Source organism: Entelurus aequoreus, linkage group LG02, assembly GCF_033978785.1.
Source record: "Entelurus aequoreus isolate RoL-2023_Sb linkage group LG02, RoL_Eaeq_v1.1, whole genome shotgun sequence".
Taxonomy (NCBI): domain Eukaryota; kingdom Metazoa; phylum Chordata; class Actinopteri; order Syngnathiformes; family Syngnathidae; genus Entelurus; species Entelurus aequoreus.
The window spans coordinates 50,078,084-50,099,207 of NC_084732.1; the positions used below are offsets into that span (position 1 = coordinate 50,078,084).

A 21,124-nucleotide genomic window follows, 5' to 3' on the forward strand; every position below is an offset into this window, starting at 1 on the left:
CGTCCCCATATATATATGAATTATATTATACATTTCTATAGTTTAGTTAGCTGAGGTATATAATGTACAGTGTATTTTGTCAACAACTGTATGTGTGTAACGTATTTCTTGTGCTGAGCAATCATAAAACGGCTGCGAAGACGCACTGGCTGAGGCTCACAGTAATCCCGCCTCATGGTGGTAGAGGGCGCTAGTGATCCCAGGGATCATTTTTGCGACTACTCGGCTGCAGAATAAGTGACAACAAGCAGCAACAGTTAGCGATCGTTTATTTTTTCCTCTCGCCTGGACTTTTACCATGGAGGATTACATATCTAAAATAAAACCGTTTTCTAAACTGGACTTTCAATCGAAGCAGGAGGTAATAATTAAAGGAAGACAGAGAGACTTTTAAAACTGAAGAAAGATAAGGAAGACTTCTATAAACAAGTTATCAATGCTTTTGTTCAGAAGGAGCGGCGCATGGACTTAATTTATAAGTAAAGGTAAGACCATAATAACGTTTTTTTTAATTAAATGTGCTTTTTTTGTGTGCTACAGTTTGTATGTGTAAAGTTAAAGTTAAGTTAAAGTACCAATGATTGTCACACACACTAGGTGTAATGAAATTTGTCCTCTGCATTTGACCCATCCCCTTGTTCACCCCCTGGGAGGTGAGGGGAGCAGTGGGCAGCAGCGGTGCTGCGCCCGGGAATCATTTTTGTTGATTTAACCCCTAATTCCAACCCTTGATGCTGAGTGCCAAGCAGGGAAGAATGCTGGTAGGAGCTTTTAAACATAACCCGTTAACTGCTACCAATCAAATGGTGAATAAGATACTCTTTAGGGTTCATATTTGTAAATCTGACTGTGATGAAGTCAGTGCCTCACCAGCCATGAACCTCACCGCACGTCACTGCTGTCTTCTATTAAAGTACATGTGTCACTGCAGCCACCTAGAGGACTGGGGTGGAACAGCACGACAAGCTTAATCAAAACAATTCAGGATTGTTTGTGTCAGCGTTTTGTGAATTTCCTGGACATCTTGTAACTAATGCTGGACATATAACAGTGTTGGATGGAAGAAGAAGTATTGAGAGCGGCCGGTGAGCGAGTGTGTATCCGGCAGAAGAGGCGTTCTGCACGGATCGTGTCCGTCCCTCTCCCCGCCTCTGATTGGCTGCAGCGCCAAGCTGGCCGCCTCTCGGCTCCTTTCTCTCCCTCTTCATGAAATGTTCCTGGATCTGGCGGAGCTTTGCGATGGGTCAAGAGAGGTAGCGTTCACCTGTAGGAACCTGCATTAATTGCCCCCTTTTAACCTCAAGATTTCGGATTATCACTGGGAGACTTTAACACTTTTTATTATTTTTGTTTTTTTAAAGAAAGGATTCTGCAACCTGCATGGAGGGATGTGGGCATGGCTTGCAGCAGGAGAACCAAAACTTTGGTGTCCACATGCGTGATTCTGAGCGGCATGACCAACATTGTGTGTCTGCTCTATGTCGGCTGGGTCACTAATTACATCGCTAATATTTACATTAAAGTCCCCATGCCTTTTCCGGAGAGAAAGTTAGAGGAGGGGGACAAAAGAGAAGACACTCTCCGGATCATAGAGAGACTTGATCGCCTGGAGAATGTGGTCAATCAACATATACAAGGTAAATATATCAATATATATTTATATACACACTGGGACCCTCATGCATGACTTCACCTGCAGTGCCAAGTTCTATCCTTCAGAGTTGCAACATGAACATCATAATGTGACTAATAAACATTAAAACAGTAGGTGCACCTGCACTATTTACGAGAGGCAACCAATAGAATTCATGCCTTCACAAAATAATATTTGACGAGTCTTATTATCATGTTATGCATATTATTGTGTTTATTTGTGTGGTTGTTGTAAGCAAAAAAAAATGTGATGTAGTCACATTAATATGACAATTAACAATTGCATTTTTATCAGATTGTTTCGTCTTACTCTTGTCAGAAATGGAATGTGAATTTTCTCAACTAATAGCTCGTTATGCCTGACTAAATCCTGAACGTCAATCATGATGACGTGCAGTAGAGAACGAGGAGAATAAGTGTATTTTTATTTGGCATTTCAATGAGAATGTGGTGGATTTGCAAATAGGCTTCACTTAATATGTCCTTATTAGTCAGTGATGTCCCATAAGAGGGACAAGCAGTATAAAATGGATGGATGGGTGGATTTTCTTCAGTGTTTGTACCTCTCATGTTCATTTACATGTTGCCCAAGCTCAAAGCAGAAGGCTATTCTTAGATAAATATGCAGTGTCAAGCTCATCATGTTTGAAATTGCTGGCAGGAGAGAATAACCACTGTTTTTAATGCTTTTAATGCAGCAGCCAGTCATGTTCAGAGAAATTTTATGACAGTCTTTAAAACTTGCCTGGAATTCTTTTTCTATGCTTCCTCCACGCCTTCCAGTCACTGTATGCTTGATTACACACATTCAATTGATCGCTTCTATAAATAAAATATTACTGTCACGCGTGGCAGGTAGTGTTTGGGTGTTTGTAGTCTTTGAACTACTCTTGCACGGTGCTGGCTGTTGCCAAAGAGAGACAGAAATCTATTCATGGTGTTGGGAGTGTTGAGACTCTAAGCTAAGCTGGGCTAAACATTCCTGTTGGAGCCACACGTCTCCATTTCTGTATGGCACCCACAGGCTGCGTGAGGTGGAGCGTTATGCAGGTTGACTTAGCCCCAAAGTATGACTTGCAGTGAATTCATGCCACGTCGTTGGAAAAAAAGTTCAAGTTGAATGTGTTTTAGAAACATGCATGCACTTCCCTCTCCATCAGAGCTTACTTGGAAGATACATGTGTAAATGCTGGGACACAAACGTATTTTCCCACAATTGTTTAACTATTGTGCGGCAAAAACATGGCTCCTGATAGGGATGGGCGATATGGCCTAAAATCTATATCGCGATAGAGATTGCAGCCTTCTGCGATAACGATATATATCACAATATATTATTTGGTATGTAAAAATGATGATAGAACCATTTGAAAGACTCCTAATTTAGCTGCCGACATATGAGGTAATGTACTAATTTCCGGTTGTATTATTTTCTCAAAACTGTTGTTAATGTACTTGCTAATTTACTGTTAATATCCGTTTTCTTTCTGTAGTAACATGGTTCTGTCAACACTTCTGTTAAAATATGATAAACACGTATTCTTCTGTTGTTTGGACACTTCACATTAGTTTTTGGCGATTACAAATTCGGGTATCGATCCAACACCAAGTATTGGTCATACCAATACTGATACTTACAATTTTCAAAATCATAAAAAAATGTTTATCACAATATATAACACAGGATGGTGGTGTAATGATATCAATTACATATTTAAATTATTTCTTACTATTGGCTCTGATTTTAATCTTTTGTTTTGAACCTTTAAAGTGATCCTATATTCAGGGACTTATTTTCTGTGTTTGGAAACAATAACAAAAACAACAAAATATTTTTTGATTGTAAAATATATCGACCTTACCACTGTGGTATACTACTTGATATCGTTACTGTCGATCCGTCCACCTCTGTTTACATTCAAGAGCTCTAGCTAGCGGTTAGCATATTCTCCTACAGTGTGAGTATACCATTCTTTGCTATTCCTCGTCCTCCAAGGATGATACTTGCAAGAAACATCGTTTATTTGCTGCCATGAAGGCAAGGATTACTGACTTAAAAGTGGCGTTGCGCTGTTAAGGGACATTAGCTGCTAGCAAGAATGCTACATTGCGTTGAGTACGCCTTTGTTCACTTGTCGCTCTCACATTTGCGGGACACAGCTAGAATGTGTCAACGTGCATTATCACAATATAACAATAGTATTAAAAGCTCTATCATTAGCCAAATTGATATCATTCATGTCGCATATCGTCTTGACATGGCGCAACACTACTCCTACGATGTGAAGCATGTTTAGTTCTTACTTGTCCACTAGTCCTCCAGTGATAATGCTACTTGTAAGAAACATAGTTTATCTGCTGCCATGTAGACACAAATGAATGATCCTGTGAAGGGACATTAGCCACTAGCTCGCTCTCTAAGTGTTTGCTTGTTGGTGTCAAATTTACGGGACAAAGCTAAAATGTGTCATGCACATGCATTTTCACCATATAACTACAGTATGAAAATGTCTATCGTCTGCCAAATGTATATGTTTTATATCGTATATTTTAGCAACACGACAGAGTACTTTACATGGCTCACGATAACGATAATATAATATATGCTAGTGCTGCGATATGGGTGAAACAAACTAAACAACTTAATTTTTGAGGGTATATTTTGCAGCATAATTCAAGTAGTTGTACAAAAAACAATAATACTGTTTTAGTGCAACATAAATGTAAACAGGATCTTTTTTTAGGTTTCGATTTGAAACTCTTTCAGACAACATCTTATGTCTCTCAAGTAAATCAAATTTACTTTGTAGAAACATAACAAAAATACATATTTAACTCACAAAAAGACCAACATTTGTCTTACTTAACATCACTAGCAAACGAGGTGGGTGGCTGTATTGAATTTACTTAGACAAATCTTAGTGCGTTCTCGGCTTGTACGGTATACCGGTACTAGTAAAGTAACGTGATATTAATGAATCATAAACGGTACTATATCGCTTCTAAAAAGTACCCGTTCTCTTTTTTTTTTTTTAACGGGAATGATGGCACGCCGTCGTCACGCCGTGACATTGCTGGTTTTATGAGCAGAGGAGCATGTTCGGCAACGCATAATCACGTAGTACTTATAGACAGACACGCATTTTGGCTTACAAACTAACAGTAAAGGTGAAGCTATAACACGGAAACGCACTGAGGTGCTTTACACATGGCTAGTGGCTAACTTCCACCTGCAATCGGCAGTGTTTTAGCTTCTTCTAAATCGCTAATCATCACCTCCAAGGCGACAAATAAAGTACGTTTCTTACAAGTATCATCCCTGCAGGATGAGGAATAGCTAAACATGCTTCACTACACACCGAAGGAGGATACAATAGCTCACCAGCGTCACTGCTAACTGGAGCTCGGCAATATATCGAGTTTGTAAGATATATAGATATATTTTTAAACAAGATATGAATTAAGAAAATATCGTAATATCGATATGATTTTTTTCACGTTAAAATGACCAAACGCTGCTTATTTGTTATGTTGGCGGTATAGCTCGGTTGGTAGAGTGGCCGTGCCATCAACCTGAGGGTTGCAGGTTCGATCCCCGCTTCCGCCATCCTAGTCACTGCCGTTGTGTCCTTGGGCAAGACACTTTACCCACCTGCTCCCAGTGCCACCCACACTGGTTTAAATGTAACTTAGATATTGGGTTTTCACTATGTAAAGCGCTTTGAGTCACTAGAGAAAAGCGCTATATAAATATAATTCACTTCACTTCACTTCATGTTCTTTGTTCTCCCCCGCAACACTCCATGGGATATAAACCCCTCCACTTCCCCCTTCCAAGCGGTGCTTGTCATCACCCCCCCACTGCACTGACCCACAACAACAACAATACACAAGCAAATATGGAGCCTGATTTGCCACCAGTAGTGTGCCAGTGACCAACTAGTAAGCAAAACGCGAACTTCTGCATACCTGTCAACAACTACGGTTTTTGATAACCCATTCCGGTTTACGACTGCAGTGGTAGAAAATCAGACTTTCAAATTAAAAATAATTAACTTAAAAATCAAAGCTACGCAGCTTAACTACATTTCCCAGTAGCTTGGCAGTAGCTTTGCCACTTTTTAAACAAGTAGCGATTTCTGTAGCTTAGCTATTTTTAGACCCATGTAGCTGTTATCTAAGCTACATGCTACAAAAGAAGCGTGAGGGAGAAGAGAAAGAGCAGTGGACTAGTGCAACTCCACGGGCAGGGGACAAAATATACGGGAAAGATCAATGATTGGTTGGGTTACGTATAAGAAAATCCATGAATGGTTGGTTGGTTTAAAATGATGAGTTACGATTGGTTAAGAGTAGGGAAAAATTTTACAGACAGGCCAATCAGAGGCAAGATAGGGCGGGTCATGGAACCAGGAAGGGAAATCACAACAGACATCCTGAATGATGACGAGAGAGTCGTAGAAGAGAAAAGACAATATTCAAGTGAAATTTACGACGAAGTGAGGAAGATCATAGCCTCACAATTAAGTAAAGTCACTTACTTGGCACTGACCAGAACCGTACGTGTGTGACAGTCCATTACATTGTCGACTGGGAATTAACAAGTGCCTGCCTGCAAATGTATTTGTTATCTGAGTTTGATACATGTTGTATCATTTGCACAGCTATGTTATTTATTTTATGTAGAAATAATATTTTTCTATTTTATTTATGTTATGTAATTCTGTACTACTTAAACTGTACTACTTTTCTGTGCTATTAATACCCATCTTGACTATCTGAGTTAATAAAAGTGCCACTGACTGTTTACAGTTCAGTTGTCATTCAGTTCAATTTCAGTGGATATCGCTTCAAAAATGAATATATTTATATGTATATTTTCACGGAAAAATATATCGAGATATATATCGAATATCGAGTTTAAGCAAAAATATATCGAGATATACTTTTTCGTCCATATTGCCCAGCCCTACTGCTAACAAGCTTGTGCTTCACAATGTAAACAAATGCCATGGGTGGATCAACTGTAATGATACCAAGTACAATAGCGTATCTACAATGATTACATCGATTTTTTAAATAATAATAATAATAATGCATTAGATGTATATAGTGCTTTTCTAGACACTTAAAGCGCTTCACAGAGAAGTGAGAACTCATCATTCATTCACACCTGGTGGTGGTAAGCTACTTTTATAGCCATAATATATATATAATCACAAAATCTTTTTTCATTTAAAAAAAAAAAAAAATCATATTATGTTTATAAACTCAGGAAATATGTCCCTTGGACACATGAGGACTTAAATTATGACCAATGTATGATCCTGTAACTACTTGGTATTGGATCGATACCCAAATTTGTGGTATCATCCAAAACTAATGTAAAGCATCCAAGCAACAGAAGAATACGTGTTTATTACATTTTAACATATGTGTAGATGGAACATGTTAAAAGAGAAAATAACCAGATATTAATAACCATATATTATTACAAATTAACAAGTAGATTAATAATACATTTTGTACCGCTTGTCCTTCATAATTTTGACAAAACAATAGAATGAGAAATGACACAATATGTTACTGCATACGTCAGCAGACTAATTAGGAGCCTGTTTGCTTACTTACTAATAACAGAAAAGTTAAGTTGTCTAGTATGTTCACTATTTTATTTAAGGACACAATTGTTCTTGGATTGCAAAAAGAAACATATGTTTAATGTACCGTAAGATTTTTTGTTCAAATAAAGCCAATAATGCCATTTTTTGTGGTCACCTTTTATTTTTAGAAAAGTATCGAATTTCTGTACCGGTACCGGCAACATATATTGGTATCAAGACAACCCTAGTGTGTTCAAATTTCTGATTTGAATGATACAGGTGTATCTTTTAGGGTAACTTCACCGCTAAAATCCGCCATCGTAGCGCATTTGCTTGTTTTTCTTCTGTGACTTTGGCCTGGTGTTCTGGCGAGACATGCTCCCCTTGGAACTCATGCACTCCCCGTGCATCTGCGCAACGTAATAATAATCCATGGACTCCTTCACATTTGTCACAGTAAATAATGCTATATTTTTGTATTTTGGCATTTAATATAGATGTTTCACACTAAAAACGATCAAATCTATGAGTTATTGGGCTAGTTTTTTTTCTCTGGTAAACCAAAAGCGTTCCCAGCATGCTTTGCGGCTGGTTCTGAGACACGTCGGTTGCTTCAGTCTTAATTTACCAGAAGTACGAGGGTCTTGAGTTTTGAAGCAATATTTCTGTACTGAATATTTTTCACAAACTGAATTTTTAAACATGCATTTTGCTCAGACATTTTTATACAGTGAAATTGTCAGCATAATTTGAAAAATTCAGGCGCAAAAAAATTCAGTTACATTAATTCAGTGGCAAAAAAAATGTGGGTTATAAAGACACCAATTAACTTTCATACAGGGAAACATAAGCAGAAGACATTGAAAATGTGTATTTTTTCTGTCATGTGATCGGTGCTATTACATGATTGAATGACTTATTTTTGCTCATTTAATATTTGGTTTTAATTACCTACATAACTGGTAGCAAAACAAAGAACACAATATGTGTATATGTTGCGTCTGCAAGCAAGCAATGCATTGTAGTTAGGGCTGCAACTAACGATTAATTTGATAATCGATTAATCTGTCGATTATTACTTTGATTAATAATCGGATAAAAGAGACAAACTACATTTCTATCCTTTCCAGTATTTTATTGAAAAAAACCAGCATACTGGCACCATACTTATTTTGATTATTGTTTCTCAGCTGTTTGTACATGTTGCAGTTTATAAATAAAGGTTTATAAAAAAAAAAAAAAAAAAATTGCCTCTGCGCATGCGCATAGTATAGATCCAACGAATCTATGACTAAATTAATCGCCAACTATTTTTATAATCGATTTTAATCGATTTAATCGATTAGTTGTTGCAGCCTTAATTGTAGTATTTGAATAAATTACTATTCCCTGTTTGTCTTTGTCATGATACAAACAACCTTTCAGTTTCACCTGCTCCAATTTAGGGTTTAATTCCATTGCCCCTTCCTTTGTGCTTTTTTTTAACTTTTTTTATTTTTTTGCAAAAGCACCTGCAGTGTTTGGCAGCTCTTTATTGTCTTTTTCTGCTACTTTTAAAACTAGGACAGACATCCCGTATTTAGTTTAGTTGAGTACTTTCTGCGTAACAAACAATCCTTCCACACATTGTACTAAGTGGCAGCACACATCCGTGGCTTCATTATAGCTGCTCTGCATGTTCTCATCTATTCAATTTAATAAACAAATCCCTGACAAAGTGCTGGGGCAGGACATGGATCACAATAATGCAACATATATATTACCTCCTTTTATTTTCACCCTTCAGTTTGTCTGTCGACATGAACCGACTAGGCCGATATTAGATCTTCATCATAATATTTGCAATAATACAAGCAGTCATTGCATTATTACGTGTCACTTTGAGGACAAACGACACTGACTGGATCACCCTTACAATGGCCCCGAGAGCATGGGCTGCAAAAACGCCATAATCCAAGCAGCCAGCGGCATAAACAGTCAGTGACACGTAGAGACATATTCATTAGTGCACATTCACACCGTAAGTCTCCTTTAGAATACCCTTTCCATATTTCTTTGTGGGATAGGTAATCTGATCTCATCTCATATATTCCAACCTTGGCATTTTGCGATAGCCGTGGCGTCCGCATTGCTGTGTTAATAACACCGCGACAATGCCAGCACATGCACTTAGATTTAGTGTACGGATATTAAAAAGCATGTAAAGAACATTTATTGCGTCTGGCCTGCTAAGAGAAAAGGTTTGTGGTGTCATCTGCACAGTGTGGGAGGCGGCGCACAATGTGACATTGCAAGGTAGCCCGTTGCCACGACAAAGCAACATGGCAACAGCACATAAGGTGTCTGAACTCTATCTTGTATCACATTGTTGTCTGCCCGGGGGGATTTATTGGTGACTTAGACTGTGCAGGTTCACACACGCCCACCATGAGGGCTGTGCCACTGTGCTCACTGCCTTGTACTGTACCTCAACCAAAGTCATGGAAAAATGTAGCACGACTGTGTGTCTCTGCGTTGAGAACACTGTGTCCTTTGTGCTGGTTAATGCTGGCGTTAATAGGAAAAAGAGCTATTAGTCTGTGCAGAAGACAAAAATGAATGTTCGGAAGTATTTAGCAAAAAAATTTATGCTAGGATAACTCAAGAGTCTATATTGACTTGCATTAGTACTCACAGGTGACAAGTCCATGGTGTACCCCACTTAAGTCAGCTCGGATAGGCTCCAGCATCACAAAGATACTATAGTTAGGTAGGCTTGTGTCCTGACCTGAATACAATATGCAGTAGCAGGCCTGCATACATTATACAGTATCTTACAAAAATCCAGTACACTCCTCACATTTCAGCTACTATATTCCAAATTGATTTATTCTGTCATATAAATGGATACAACATAGAGAAGTCAGTGTACAGCTTGGAAAGCAGCATAGATTTAAGGTCCTCTGAAAATTAGTCCAATGGCTCAACACAGCCATTGTTGTCTAAGGGCCAGTCCTCACAGGAATGTTTGCTTTGTTTTGCTGCCAGGTTGAAAAAGTAAATGCGTCCATACAGTTTCTTATCAAGAATGAGTCACGTGTAGGTAGAAACAATCACTGGGTAAAAAGGATGTAATATAATGCCTCACCACAAGTGGCGCTGAAAGCAGATACAGACCAGAAAGTATGGCCAACTCCGTTTCAAAGTTGGCCTCAAAATGGCGCCGTGTAGTTACGTGAGGAGCTTTTGACCAAACCTTTTAGGAGATCCTCTGGCCATACTCTCTCTTATGGGTTAAAATCCCGTTACGTGACTAAAGGGCACCATATTGAGGCCAACTTTGAAAACGAGTTGGCCACACTCTCTCTATACATGACTCTGGCACAAATCAGTGTAATCTATAGACAAGAGTATGGATAACAAAACAACAGGCGCCATGTTGGACATCAAGGACGTGCCCAGAAGCATGCAATTGCAGTCGTTCTGAGGTTTTCTTGACTAAATAAACCAAAATAATATGTTTAAATATAGTTCTAAACATACGCCAGCTCATAAACTTACAATAAAACATGCTTTTATTTTGTCAAAGTATAATTTTGGGGAAATAGCTGGGTTGCATAGGATGTCACATCTGTTTTTCTTCTTTGCGGCTAAATCTACACGATGGTCAAGCAGTTTGAGTGTAGCATTAAAACAAGTATGGTATGTGGGCTTGTATAAGGTATGTGGGCTTGTATTAAGCCTCAGGGAGTTGAACGCCCCTGCCTTACATAGTTCCGGGTCACCCTTGGGCAAGGTGTAGCACCCGAATGCCCCCCCCATCAGGGTTATGATACCCCCCATGAAACAAAATAAAAGAGGATGCGTTACCCGGCCCGGAGGAAGCCCGGGGCCCTCCTCCGGAGCTAGGCCCGGAGGTAGGGCTCGTCAGCGAGCGCCTGGTGGCCGGGCTAGCCACGGAGCCCGGCCGGGCAAAGCCCGAAGAAGCTACGTGGACACACCATCTTCTCCGCCACGTGGGCCCACCACCCGCGGTCGGAACCAGTGGGGTTGGGTGCGCTGCCAAGTGGATGGCAGTGAAAGTGGAGGCTCTAGACGGACCAATTCGGGGCAGCAGAGGCTGACTTTCGGGACGTGGAACGTCTCTACGCTGGTGGGGAAGGAGCCTGAGCTGGTGCGGGAGGTGGAGCGCTACCGGTTGGATCTGGTGGGGCTTACCTCTACGCATAGCAAGGGCTCTGAAACCACACTCCTGGACAAGGGATGGACCTTGTTCACTTCTGGAGTTGCTCAGGGTGTGAGGGCACAGGCGGGTGTGGGGATACTCACGAGTCCCCGGCTGAGTGCCTGTACGTTGGAGTTCACCCCGGTGGACAAGAGGGTCGCCTCCCTTCGCCTTAGGGTTGGAGGGGGGAAAACTCTGACTGTTGTTTGTGCGTACGCACCAAACAAGAGTTCAGAGTATTCGGCCTTCTTTGATACCTTGCATGGGGTCCTGTATGGGGCGCCAGCAGGGGATTCCATAGTCTTGCTGGGGGACTTCAACGCGCATGTGGGCAATGACAGTGATACTTGGACTGGCGTGATTGGGAGGAACGGTCTCCCTGATCTGAACCTGAGTGGTGGATTGTTATTGGACTTCTGTGCTAGTCACGGACTTGCGATAACGAACACCATGTTCAAGCATAAGGATGCTCATAGGTGTACCTGGTACCAGAGCACCCTAGGCCAAAGATCAATGATCGATTTTGTAATCGTATCAGCTGATCTGAGGCCGTATGTTTTGGACACTCGGGTAAAGAGAGGGGCGGAACTGTCAACTGATCACCATCTGGTGGTGAGTTGGGTTAGATGGCGGGGGAGACCTCTGGACAGACCTGGCAAACCCAAACGTGTAGTGCGGGTGAACTGGGAACGTTTGGAGGAGTCCTCTGTCCGGAAGGACTTCAACTCCCACCTCCGGCGGGACTTCTCTGCCATCCCTGTGGAGGTTGGGGACATTGAACAGGAATGGGCAATGTTCAAAGCCTCTATTGCTAAAGCTGCAGCTGCGAGCTGTGGCCAGAAGGTCTTAGGTGCCTCAAGGGGCGGTAACCCTCGAACACCCTGGTGGACAGTGGTGGTCAGGGAAGCCGTCCGACTGAAGAAGGAGTCCTACCGGGGTATGTTATCCCAGGGGACTCCGGAGGCAGTTGCAAGGTACCGACAGGCCCGAAGGGCAGCGGCCGTGGCTGTGGACGAGGCTAAGCAGAGGGTGTGGGAGCAGTTCGGGGAATCCATGGAGAAGGACTATCGGGCGGCACAAAAGCTGTTCTGGAAGACCATACGGCACCTCAGGAGGGGGGAGCAGGGAACCATCCAAGCTGTGTACGGCAAGGATGGGACTTTGCTGACTTCAAGTGAGAAAGTCGTAGGGCGTTGGAAAGAGCACTTTGAGGAACTCCTGAACCCAAATACATCAGATACACCCTCCCTGATAGGAGCAGGGCCTGAGGATGATGGGGGATCGACGTCAATCTCTCGGAGTGAAGTCACTGAGGTAGTTAGACAACTCCACAGTGGAAAAGCTCCGGGGGTTGACGAGATCCGTCCAGAAATGCTGAAGGCTCTGGGTGTTGATGGGCTGTCTTGGTTGATACGCCTTTTCAACATTGCGTGGAAGTCTGGGACAGTGCCGAGGGAGTGGCAGACTGGGGTGGTGGTTCCCCTTTTCAAAAAGGGGGACCAGAGGGTGTGTGCTAATTACAGGGGCATCACACTACTCAGCCTCCATGGGAAAGTTTACGCCAAGGTACTGGAAAGGAGGGTCCGGCCAATGGTCGAACCTCAGATTCAAGAGGAGCAATGTGGATTCCGTCCTGGTCGTGGAACAACTGACCAACTCTTTACTCTTGCGGGAGTCCTGGAGAAGGCCTGGGAGTATGCCTATCCAGTCTACATGTGCTTTGTGGATTTGGAGAAGGCGTATGACCGGGTCCCCCGGGAGATCTTGTGGGAGGTGCTGAGGGAGTACGGAGTGAGGGGAACCCTGCTGAGGGCCATCCAATCTCTGTACAACCAAAGCGAGAGTTGTGTCCGGGTGCTTGGATGTAAGTCGGATCCGTTTCCAGTGGGGGTTGGTCTCCGCCAGGGCTGCGCTCTGTCACCTATCCTGTTTGTGATTTTCATGGACAGGATTTCTAGGCGGAGTCGTGGCCATGGCGGAGAGGGTATACGTCTCGGGGGGCTAAGGGTTGCGTCACTGCTGTTTGCAGATGATGTGGTCCTGATGGCACCTTCGGTTCGTGACCTTCAGCTCTCACTGGATCGGTTCGCAGCCGAGTGTTCAGCGGCTGGAATGAGGATCAGCATCTCCAAATCTGAGGCCATGGTTCTCAGCAGGAAACCGATGGTTTGTACAGTCCGGGTAGGGGACGAGACTCTGTCCCAGTTGGAGGAGTTTAAGTATCTCGGGGTCTTGTTCACGAGTGAGGGAAAGATGGAGAAGGAAATCAGCCGGAGAATCGGAGCAGCTGGGGCAGTATTGCAGTCTCTCTGCCGCACTGTTGTGACGAAACGAGAGCTGAGCCAGAAGGCAAAGCTCTCGGTCTACCGAGCTATCTACATTCCTACTCTCACCTATGGTCATGAAGTGTGGGTAATGACCGAAAGAATAAGATCGCGGATACAAGCGGCCGAAATGAGTTTCCTCAGAAGGGTGGCTGGCATCTCCCTTAGAGATAGGGTGAGAAGTTCAGTCACCCGAGAGAGACTCGGAGTAGAGCCGCTGCTCCTTCGCTTGGAAAGGAGCCAGCTTAGGTGGTTTGGGCATCTCGTGCGGATGCCTCACGAGCGTCTCCCTAGGGAGGTCCTCGTTGCACGTCCCACTGGGAGGAGACCCCGCGGCAGGCCAAGGACCAGATGGGGGGATTATATCTCCTCTCTGGCCTGGGAACACTTCGGGATTCCCCAGGAGGAAGTCGCAAATGTTGCTCTGGAGAGGGAAGTCTGGGGGTCTCTGCTGGAGCTGTTGTCCCCGCGACCCGATTCCGGATAAGCGGTTGAAGATGGATGGATGGATGGATTAAAACAAGTGAGAGTGAGTGTAGATTTGAGCAAACATGCCGTATTGCTGTTCTGTTCTTGGGTGTCCCAGTCATTCAAATAGAGAGATAGGAAATATATTTCATGAAATAAGTTTTGGCTATGGTTATATTTTTAACTTATTTCGAACATGTAATGGTTCATAAAGGTAATAAAGTCAGGGAAAAAAACGAAAGTGCATAAAAAAAATGACTTGAAAATATCACTTTCATCATCCTGTGGAATACAATTTAACCGCTTGTGTCTGCAGTAATCACTGTGTAAAATATTTGTTTGAACATTTGATTTGTTTAAGAAACTTTCTGTGATGCAATCGAGTTTATTCTCTACTATATTAGTAGTGTATTTTTTTTTTTTTTTCATGAAAAAATTAAAATAATAAACGTGAATCCACTATGTACTCATATGGACCTTTATTAGCACATTGCGCCAACAACATAACATGAGTATAACAACAAAGTCTCTGGTGACTTCCTGTCTGCCCAATACATAAATAAAAAAATCACGTGGAAAAATATATACAGGTAAATGACAAGAACCAGCAATTCCACACTACTGTCATTATGAATGTTATTTTTCAACAGCTGAAATAAAGTTGTCACTTTGGACCGTCAGATAAGCCTCCTGCATGTTTGTGTGCCCGAGTCGACTCACAAGCTCCTCCTCTCCCCTCTCCCTCACCTCCCTCTGCCCAAACGCGCTCTGATTTTCGTTGCTATGGTAACGTTTACATGCCTTCAAAATAAGATGCAGATACAACATTAAAACCAATATAAAGTGCATGAGATTTTTAACTTCCCGTAACGCTAAATCAATGAGAGCCCTGAGCTTGTTTCTCCCAACTGGGGGTATTGGGAGACAAAGACACCCGAAGTGTGCTTTTGTCCAGTCTGCTACGTTGTTTTGTTTTGGTGGCTGTCACTGCAGAAAATCCCGCTTCACACAGATAGGATGTTGGAAATGGCAACAGTGTTTTCAGTGCTGTGGTGGCGATCTCGGGGTATTCTGCCATGACTTTAATCCAGAAAACAGGCAGATTTTTTGTCTGAAATACACTTTTAAGGGTGCCGTCATTTGCGATCTCCAGCATTTGATTTTCTTCTTGCACAGACATGCTGGATTCATCTGCTTTGTTGACAAATGGGTCGTGGATCCATTCCTTGGCAGTTCGTGGGTCTTTTGAAGTTGGGAAGTAGCGCTCAAACTCTTTTAAAAGCACAGACAGGTGATCGTGCAGCAGCTTGGTGAATGAAGGAGCAGGCTCAGTCTCACGCAAAAACCCCGCCAATGTTTGAAACATGTCCAGGTTTCTTGGGTTGGTGCACTAATTGTAAGTGTATCTTGTGTTTTTTATGTTGATTTAATAAAAAAAAATAAAAAAAATACAAATTAAAAAAATAAATAAAAATTAATAAAAAATTCTTCTGCGGCCCGGTACCAATCGAGCCCGGTGGTTGGGGACCACTGCTCTAGACCATCGCCTGAAACCTGGAAGTACCCTGATGTGCCGCTAGGTCACGTGATTGCAACCCACCTATTGTACGGCCGTACTTGATGCACTCAGCCACTACATTCAAGCAGTGTTTAGTGACCAGCAGGCAGTCCAACACGCTTCCGACGGTGCAATAAACGTAGAAAAAATACACAGAATGACCCAAAAAAATGTATTACTCTTATTTTGCCAAAATCCTCATTAGCTGTGGACCAGCAATTACAGAGAAATTATGACTTTTGTGTGAAGTATGTAAGTAAGCTTAGTGTTTCACTGAAGCTTAATCTGTTCAGCACATAGCTTCTAAAACTTGTTGCGCAGTCTCCTCATTGAGGTTCAAAAATATAATTAGTCCAAGAGTAATCGTTGTTGTCCTTCACAAAGTATGACGTGAGTAGTAGCAGGTTTGTTTCTGCTGAAAGGAACTGTGGTTCCCACATGCACATCACGGATCTTGTGACTGCTCACTCTCATTACCGAACAAAATAGCTCGGAAATGTCTGCGAGATTTATATTATTTGTATCCCACTGTGTCTATTTACTCTCAAATTTGTGTTATAAATCAGAAATATATGATAATCGCTACAATACATGGGCAACTTGTTTTTCCATTATACTGGTACATTGACATTTTTGCAGGGAATTAACTACAAAAAAAGACTAGAGCGCTCATGTTGTTAAAAGGAACTTGGACCAGTCTAAACATAGTGGAAGATCCCTGCATTGACATTTTAACCTCTTAAAGGCCAGCGTCCACTACAGTGAACACTGGTATTTTGCATAAGAAAGCTATTTGTTTCTACAATTCTTAACTTTGATACAAGAAATAGACCAAAAACAAGAATGCTGGTTCTCAAAATAAGAATTATAGTCAATGGAGAAGTCCGGCATCCCAATCCATAGCTTTTTTGGAAAAGTGGCCCCTACAACAATTTAGTTGGCCAACCCTGCCCTAGAAGATTTAGACATTCTTTCATCAACATTGTTGGCCCAGTGGAGCGTGTCTTCACTTCATTTGTTTCTCTACTGTCAGCACTGTTGCATCAACGCTGATCAGATGATGCTGTGGGCTCCAGGCAAGCAAAGCCCCCTTTTGAGCAGCTAATTGGTTTAGGAAAAGCAAATCTTGAATGAACTAACCCTTTTTCCATGCAGCATTGATGTCATGTTATTCCTCTTTTCAACAGTTAAATGTGCTACATTTGTTATTCCGTTTTTGGAAAAAAAGCCTCCCACATTTATAATATTAACAAATTTGAGAACATAAAAACAGTAACATTGTATTTTTGCTACTTAAGCAGCTATAACAGGAGTGTGTCAGTGACTTTATTTTTCCAAATGTCACAAAGAACATTTGTGAGCTCAGACGTTATTTATGTTGGACCTGATAAAAGCATTTTTCACACCATCTCAGTTCTTAACTTCTTGTTCATCCAAAAGTTGGTTAATGGGCTTGAGGTCGGGGTTCTCACACTGGAGTCATCCAATCATGCCTAATGGACTTTGCTTTATGCACTGTGGAAATAGAGTTGTTCCCACACAATTGAAAGCATACATTTGTCTTTAATGTCCTAGTAAGATCCAGGTATAACTAAAAGCTCAAACATCCTCAGGCGGAACTAACACGTATAGAGGGGTTTGGATTTTTTTTACATTTCCCACAATGCATTGCCGATATCCATAATAAAGGACGGAAGTTAGTGAAACGCTAATTGTCGCCGATAATTTATCTAATAATATTCATAATGCCGACGACGTGTGCCAATGTCAACTGCCACAATCGAGGTGGAAGGAATACAACTAGCTTGTATCGCATTCCTAAGAGTATTTCTGGACAAACAGAGGCGGCTAAAAATAAAAGTTTACGATGAAGACGAGCATGGATTGCTACAATCAACCGAGATGTGATGTACTGACGACTTTGTGTTTGTTCGGATCATTTCAGGTAAAACATTTTCTAAGTAAAAAAATTATCTAAAATAAATAACAGCCCCACTTTGCATTAACTTGGTGTGCTTGGTCGAAGAACTTAGATTTTAGTTGTATTGATAAAAATAGTACTCACTTCTCTTATGCGGACTGCAACCTCCACATAAAAAAAAAGTAAAGCTACATGAGAACAACATTTTCTCAATCCTGCCTAACAGTCACAGTGTGCTGAGATGACATTAGATTGGTTATCCGTGATTATTCAGCATGTCTAACTTAGGTCGGATCATTTCTGAGAGTCTATTACTGTCGGCTAGCTTGATGATACGATGTCCACTGGGTGTATAGAGATAAACGTAAACGTCACAAACCCATTCACAAACTCCTATAATTTTGAAAGTATTTCAAAGTGTAAAATGAGCTGGGTTGAACATTTAGGTAGTTCACAAAGTCCGTTATGAAACATCGGGGAAGAGGTCGCGCATGGTCTCTACTCCACTCAGACTTGTCGATCTTGTACGGATCCTTGCATCCAATTACGGCTGTTTGCTCCTTATAACAACGAAGGGACTTCTTATCTAATTACTCACAGCCGGTGCATTGTTATTTTCCACTGAATAGTTCGGGAATATTATGTGTAGCTCTATAGTGAACGATGACGCTCGACCTTCAAAATGGCTACCGTGATGCACTTCAGGGGAAAATCGAAATCCCTGTATAGGAGTTCTCAGGTGTCCGCGTGAACTCAAAATGGACTACAAGGCCCATTCAAGAAAAGTTTACATTTTACGACCGGACGGACTCTGCTCTGCGTACTGTGTCACACCAAACACGACTCAGCTTGTATTTTTCATATCTGTTATTCTCCCCACAGAAATGGCCAGACCAAGATGTTCCTTTATGCAACATGCATTTACTGCCATGCCATGAAAACTGTTCTAATACAAATATAATATTAAAATATAAAACAATATAATTCTGATAGATAACATAAAAACATATATTCACAACTCAAATAAAACTTGCACTTGAGTAAAACATATTACTGTATATAATATTAACTGTAAAACATACATTTGCCACTGAGGTCTGCTAACACGCTAGAGGGTTAACAATTAGCATACTAGCAGGCTAAAGCTTAGCATATTAATTCGAACAGCATCTTATGTAAATCACAGACATTGTACAAAAAATTATTGCCTTGATGTTACCTCATTAGCCACATGCACTACAGGAGTAAGTAAACCTTTTTTGATGGATTCATCGGTAACTTAGAAGTTGACTTCTTTCTCTGTGGCACAGTGTAGTAGTGGTGCCTCAATGATTAATTTCCCAACACAACATTGGTTCCGCCAATAAATCAACCCACATTTAAACAAAGTCATTCAAAACTTATGTTATACATATACAAATTTTTAAACTTCACAGAATATTTATATATAGCCATGTAACTTTAAAATAATTTGAAATCACCTCAAATCACTGATCTGCATTCTGCCACGAGAGCATATCATAAAATCTAAATCATCCAATATATTAATTAAATATTTTCCCCAATTCACCTTTAAGACAATTTCCGACACAGCTCAGTCAATAACTGGCTACAGCACTTTGCTTAGAGCAGAGGTCGGCAACCCAAAATGTTGAAAGAGCCATATTGGACCAAAAATACATTGGAGCCGCAAAAAATGTAAAGCCTTACACAAGTGTTCAAATGAAGGCAACATATGATAGCCTACTATCAAAATGACTATGTGTCGCAGGCGGATGCAAATTGAAATGTAATATTTATTCTACACTTATTTACAACATTGGAAAACATTAGTAAAACAGAGGCTTTTCAGAGGGTGTGATAACTCCTGGAAATGACTGGCTTAGAACAGCCAAAGGTAAAGATGTGTGTGTTCAAGTTGAAGGAAACGGAAACTACAAATAAAATGACCTCAAATATACCTAAAATACAAGGCATAATGATGCATTATGTACATACAGTTAGCATAATTAGCATGTTAGCATCGATTAGCTTGCAGTCATGCAGTGACCAAATATATCTGATTAGCACTCCACACAAGTCAATAACATCAACAAAGCTCACCTTCGTGGATTCACGCACAGCATAAGACGTTGGATGGACAAATAGAGACAAAGAAGGAGTGGCATAAAACACGTCTTTCTGTGGCAGCATCAAGGAAAGTTGTACATGCAAACAAACTACGGTGCGTTCAAGGACTTCTGAAGTCAGGACAAAACGGCGCGCGCCAAATACTCTCATCAGTGTAGCATGTTTAATGTAAACAGTGGGATTTCTAACAATTACGAAGGTTTGTGTCATGTTTGTCCTCCTACAGAAACCATATTAAAACAGAAAATTTATTTTTTTCCTCATCTTTTTCCATTTTCATACATTTTTGAAAAAGCTCCAGGGAGCCACCAGGGCGGCGCTAAAGAGCCGCTTGTGGCTCGAAAGCCGCGCATTGCCGACCCCCGGCTTAGAGCAACCGGTAACGACAACAGTCCTCTGTGCATCTCCTATGAGATTTAATGGCTGTACATACACTACCGTTCAAAAGTTTGGGGTCACCCAAACAATTTTGTGGAATAGCCTTCATCTGCCCACTGCTCCCCAAGGGGATGGGACAAATGCAGAGGACAAATTTCACCACATCTAGTGTGTGTGTGACAATCATTGGTACTTTAATCTTTAATCTTAATTTCTAAGAACAAGAAATGACTGTCGAGTTTCAGATGAAAGTTCTCTTTTTCTGGCCATTTTGAGCGTTTAATTGACCCCACAAATGTGATGCTCCAGAAACTCAATCTGCTCAAAGGAAGGTCAGTTTTGTAGCTTCTGTAACGAGCTAAACTGTTTTCAGATGTGTGAACATGATTGCACAAGGGTTTTCTAATCATCAATTAGCCTTCTGAGCCAATGAGTAAACACATTGTACCATTAGAACACTGGAGTGATAGTTGCTGGAAATGGGCCTCTATACACCTATGTAGATATTGCACCAAAAACCAGACATTTGCAGCTAGAATAGTCATTTACCACATTAGCAATGTATAGAGTGTATTTCTTTAAAGTTAAGACTAGTTTAAAGTTATCTTCATTGAAAAGTACAGTGCTTTTCCTTAAAAAATAAGGACATTTCAATGTGACCCCAAACTTTTGAACGGTAGTGTATATACACGTTTGTTTTATTTTACTGCTTTGCAAAGCCATGCAGCTGAATCATCAGTTTAGGGTGACATGACAGAAATGAAAACAACACACAAGGATTGTGGGAAATGCAGTGTTTCACAGAAATTTCACAGGTACTGTACTACAATGCCCGCAACTATGAAAGTTCTAATGACTGCGGAGTCTGCAAGAACCCGTAGGGGT

At 41.3% G+C, this 21,124-nt stretch overlaps 1 protein-coding gene across 1 annotated transcript in view; it reads left to right on the top strand.

Annotated features, from left to right (window-relative positions):
• The first annotated feature begins 1,093 nt into the window (after nt 1–1,093).
• galnt18b (UDP-N-acetyl-alpha-D-galactosamine:polypeptide N-acetylgalactosaminyltransferase 18b) overlaps nt 1,094–21,124 on the top strand; it is a 280,229-nt gene continuing 260,198 nt past the window's right edge. The window contains 2 exon segments of the mRNA XM_062028599.1: nt 1,094–1,253; nt 1,362–1,637. Of these exon segments, the coding sequence (XP_061884583.1) occupies nt 1,397–1,637 (241 nt within the window). The 5' untranslated portion in view covers nt 1,094–1,253; nt 1,362–1,396.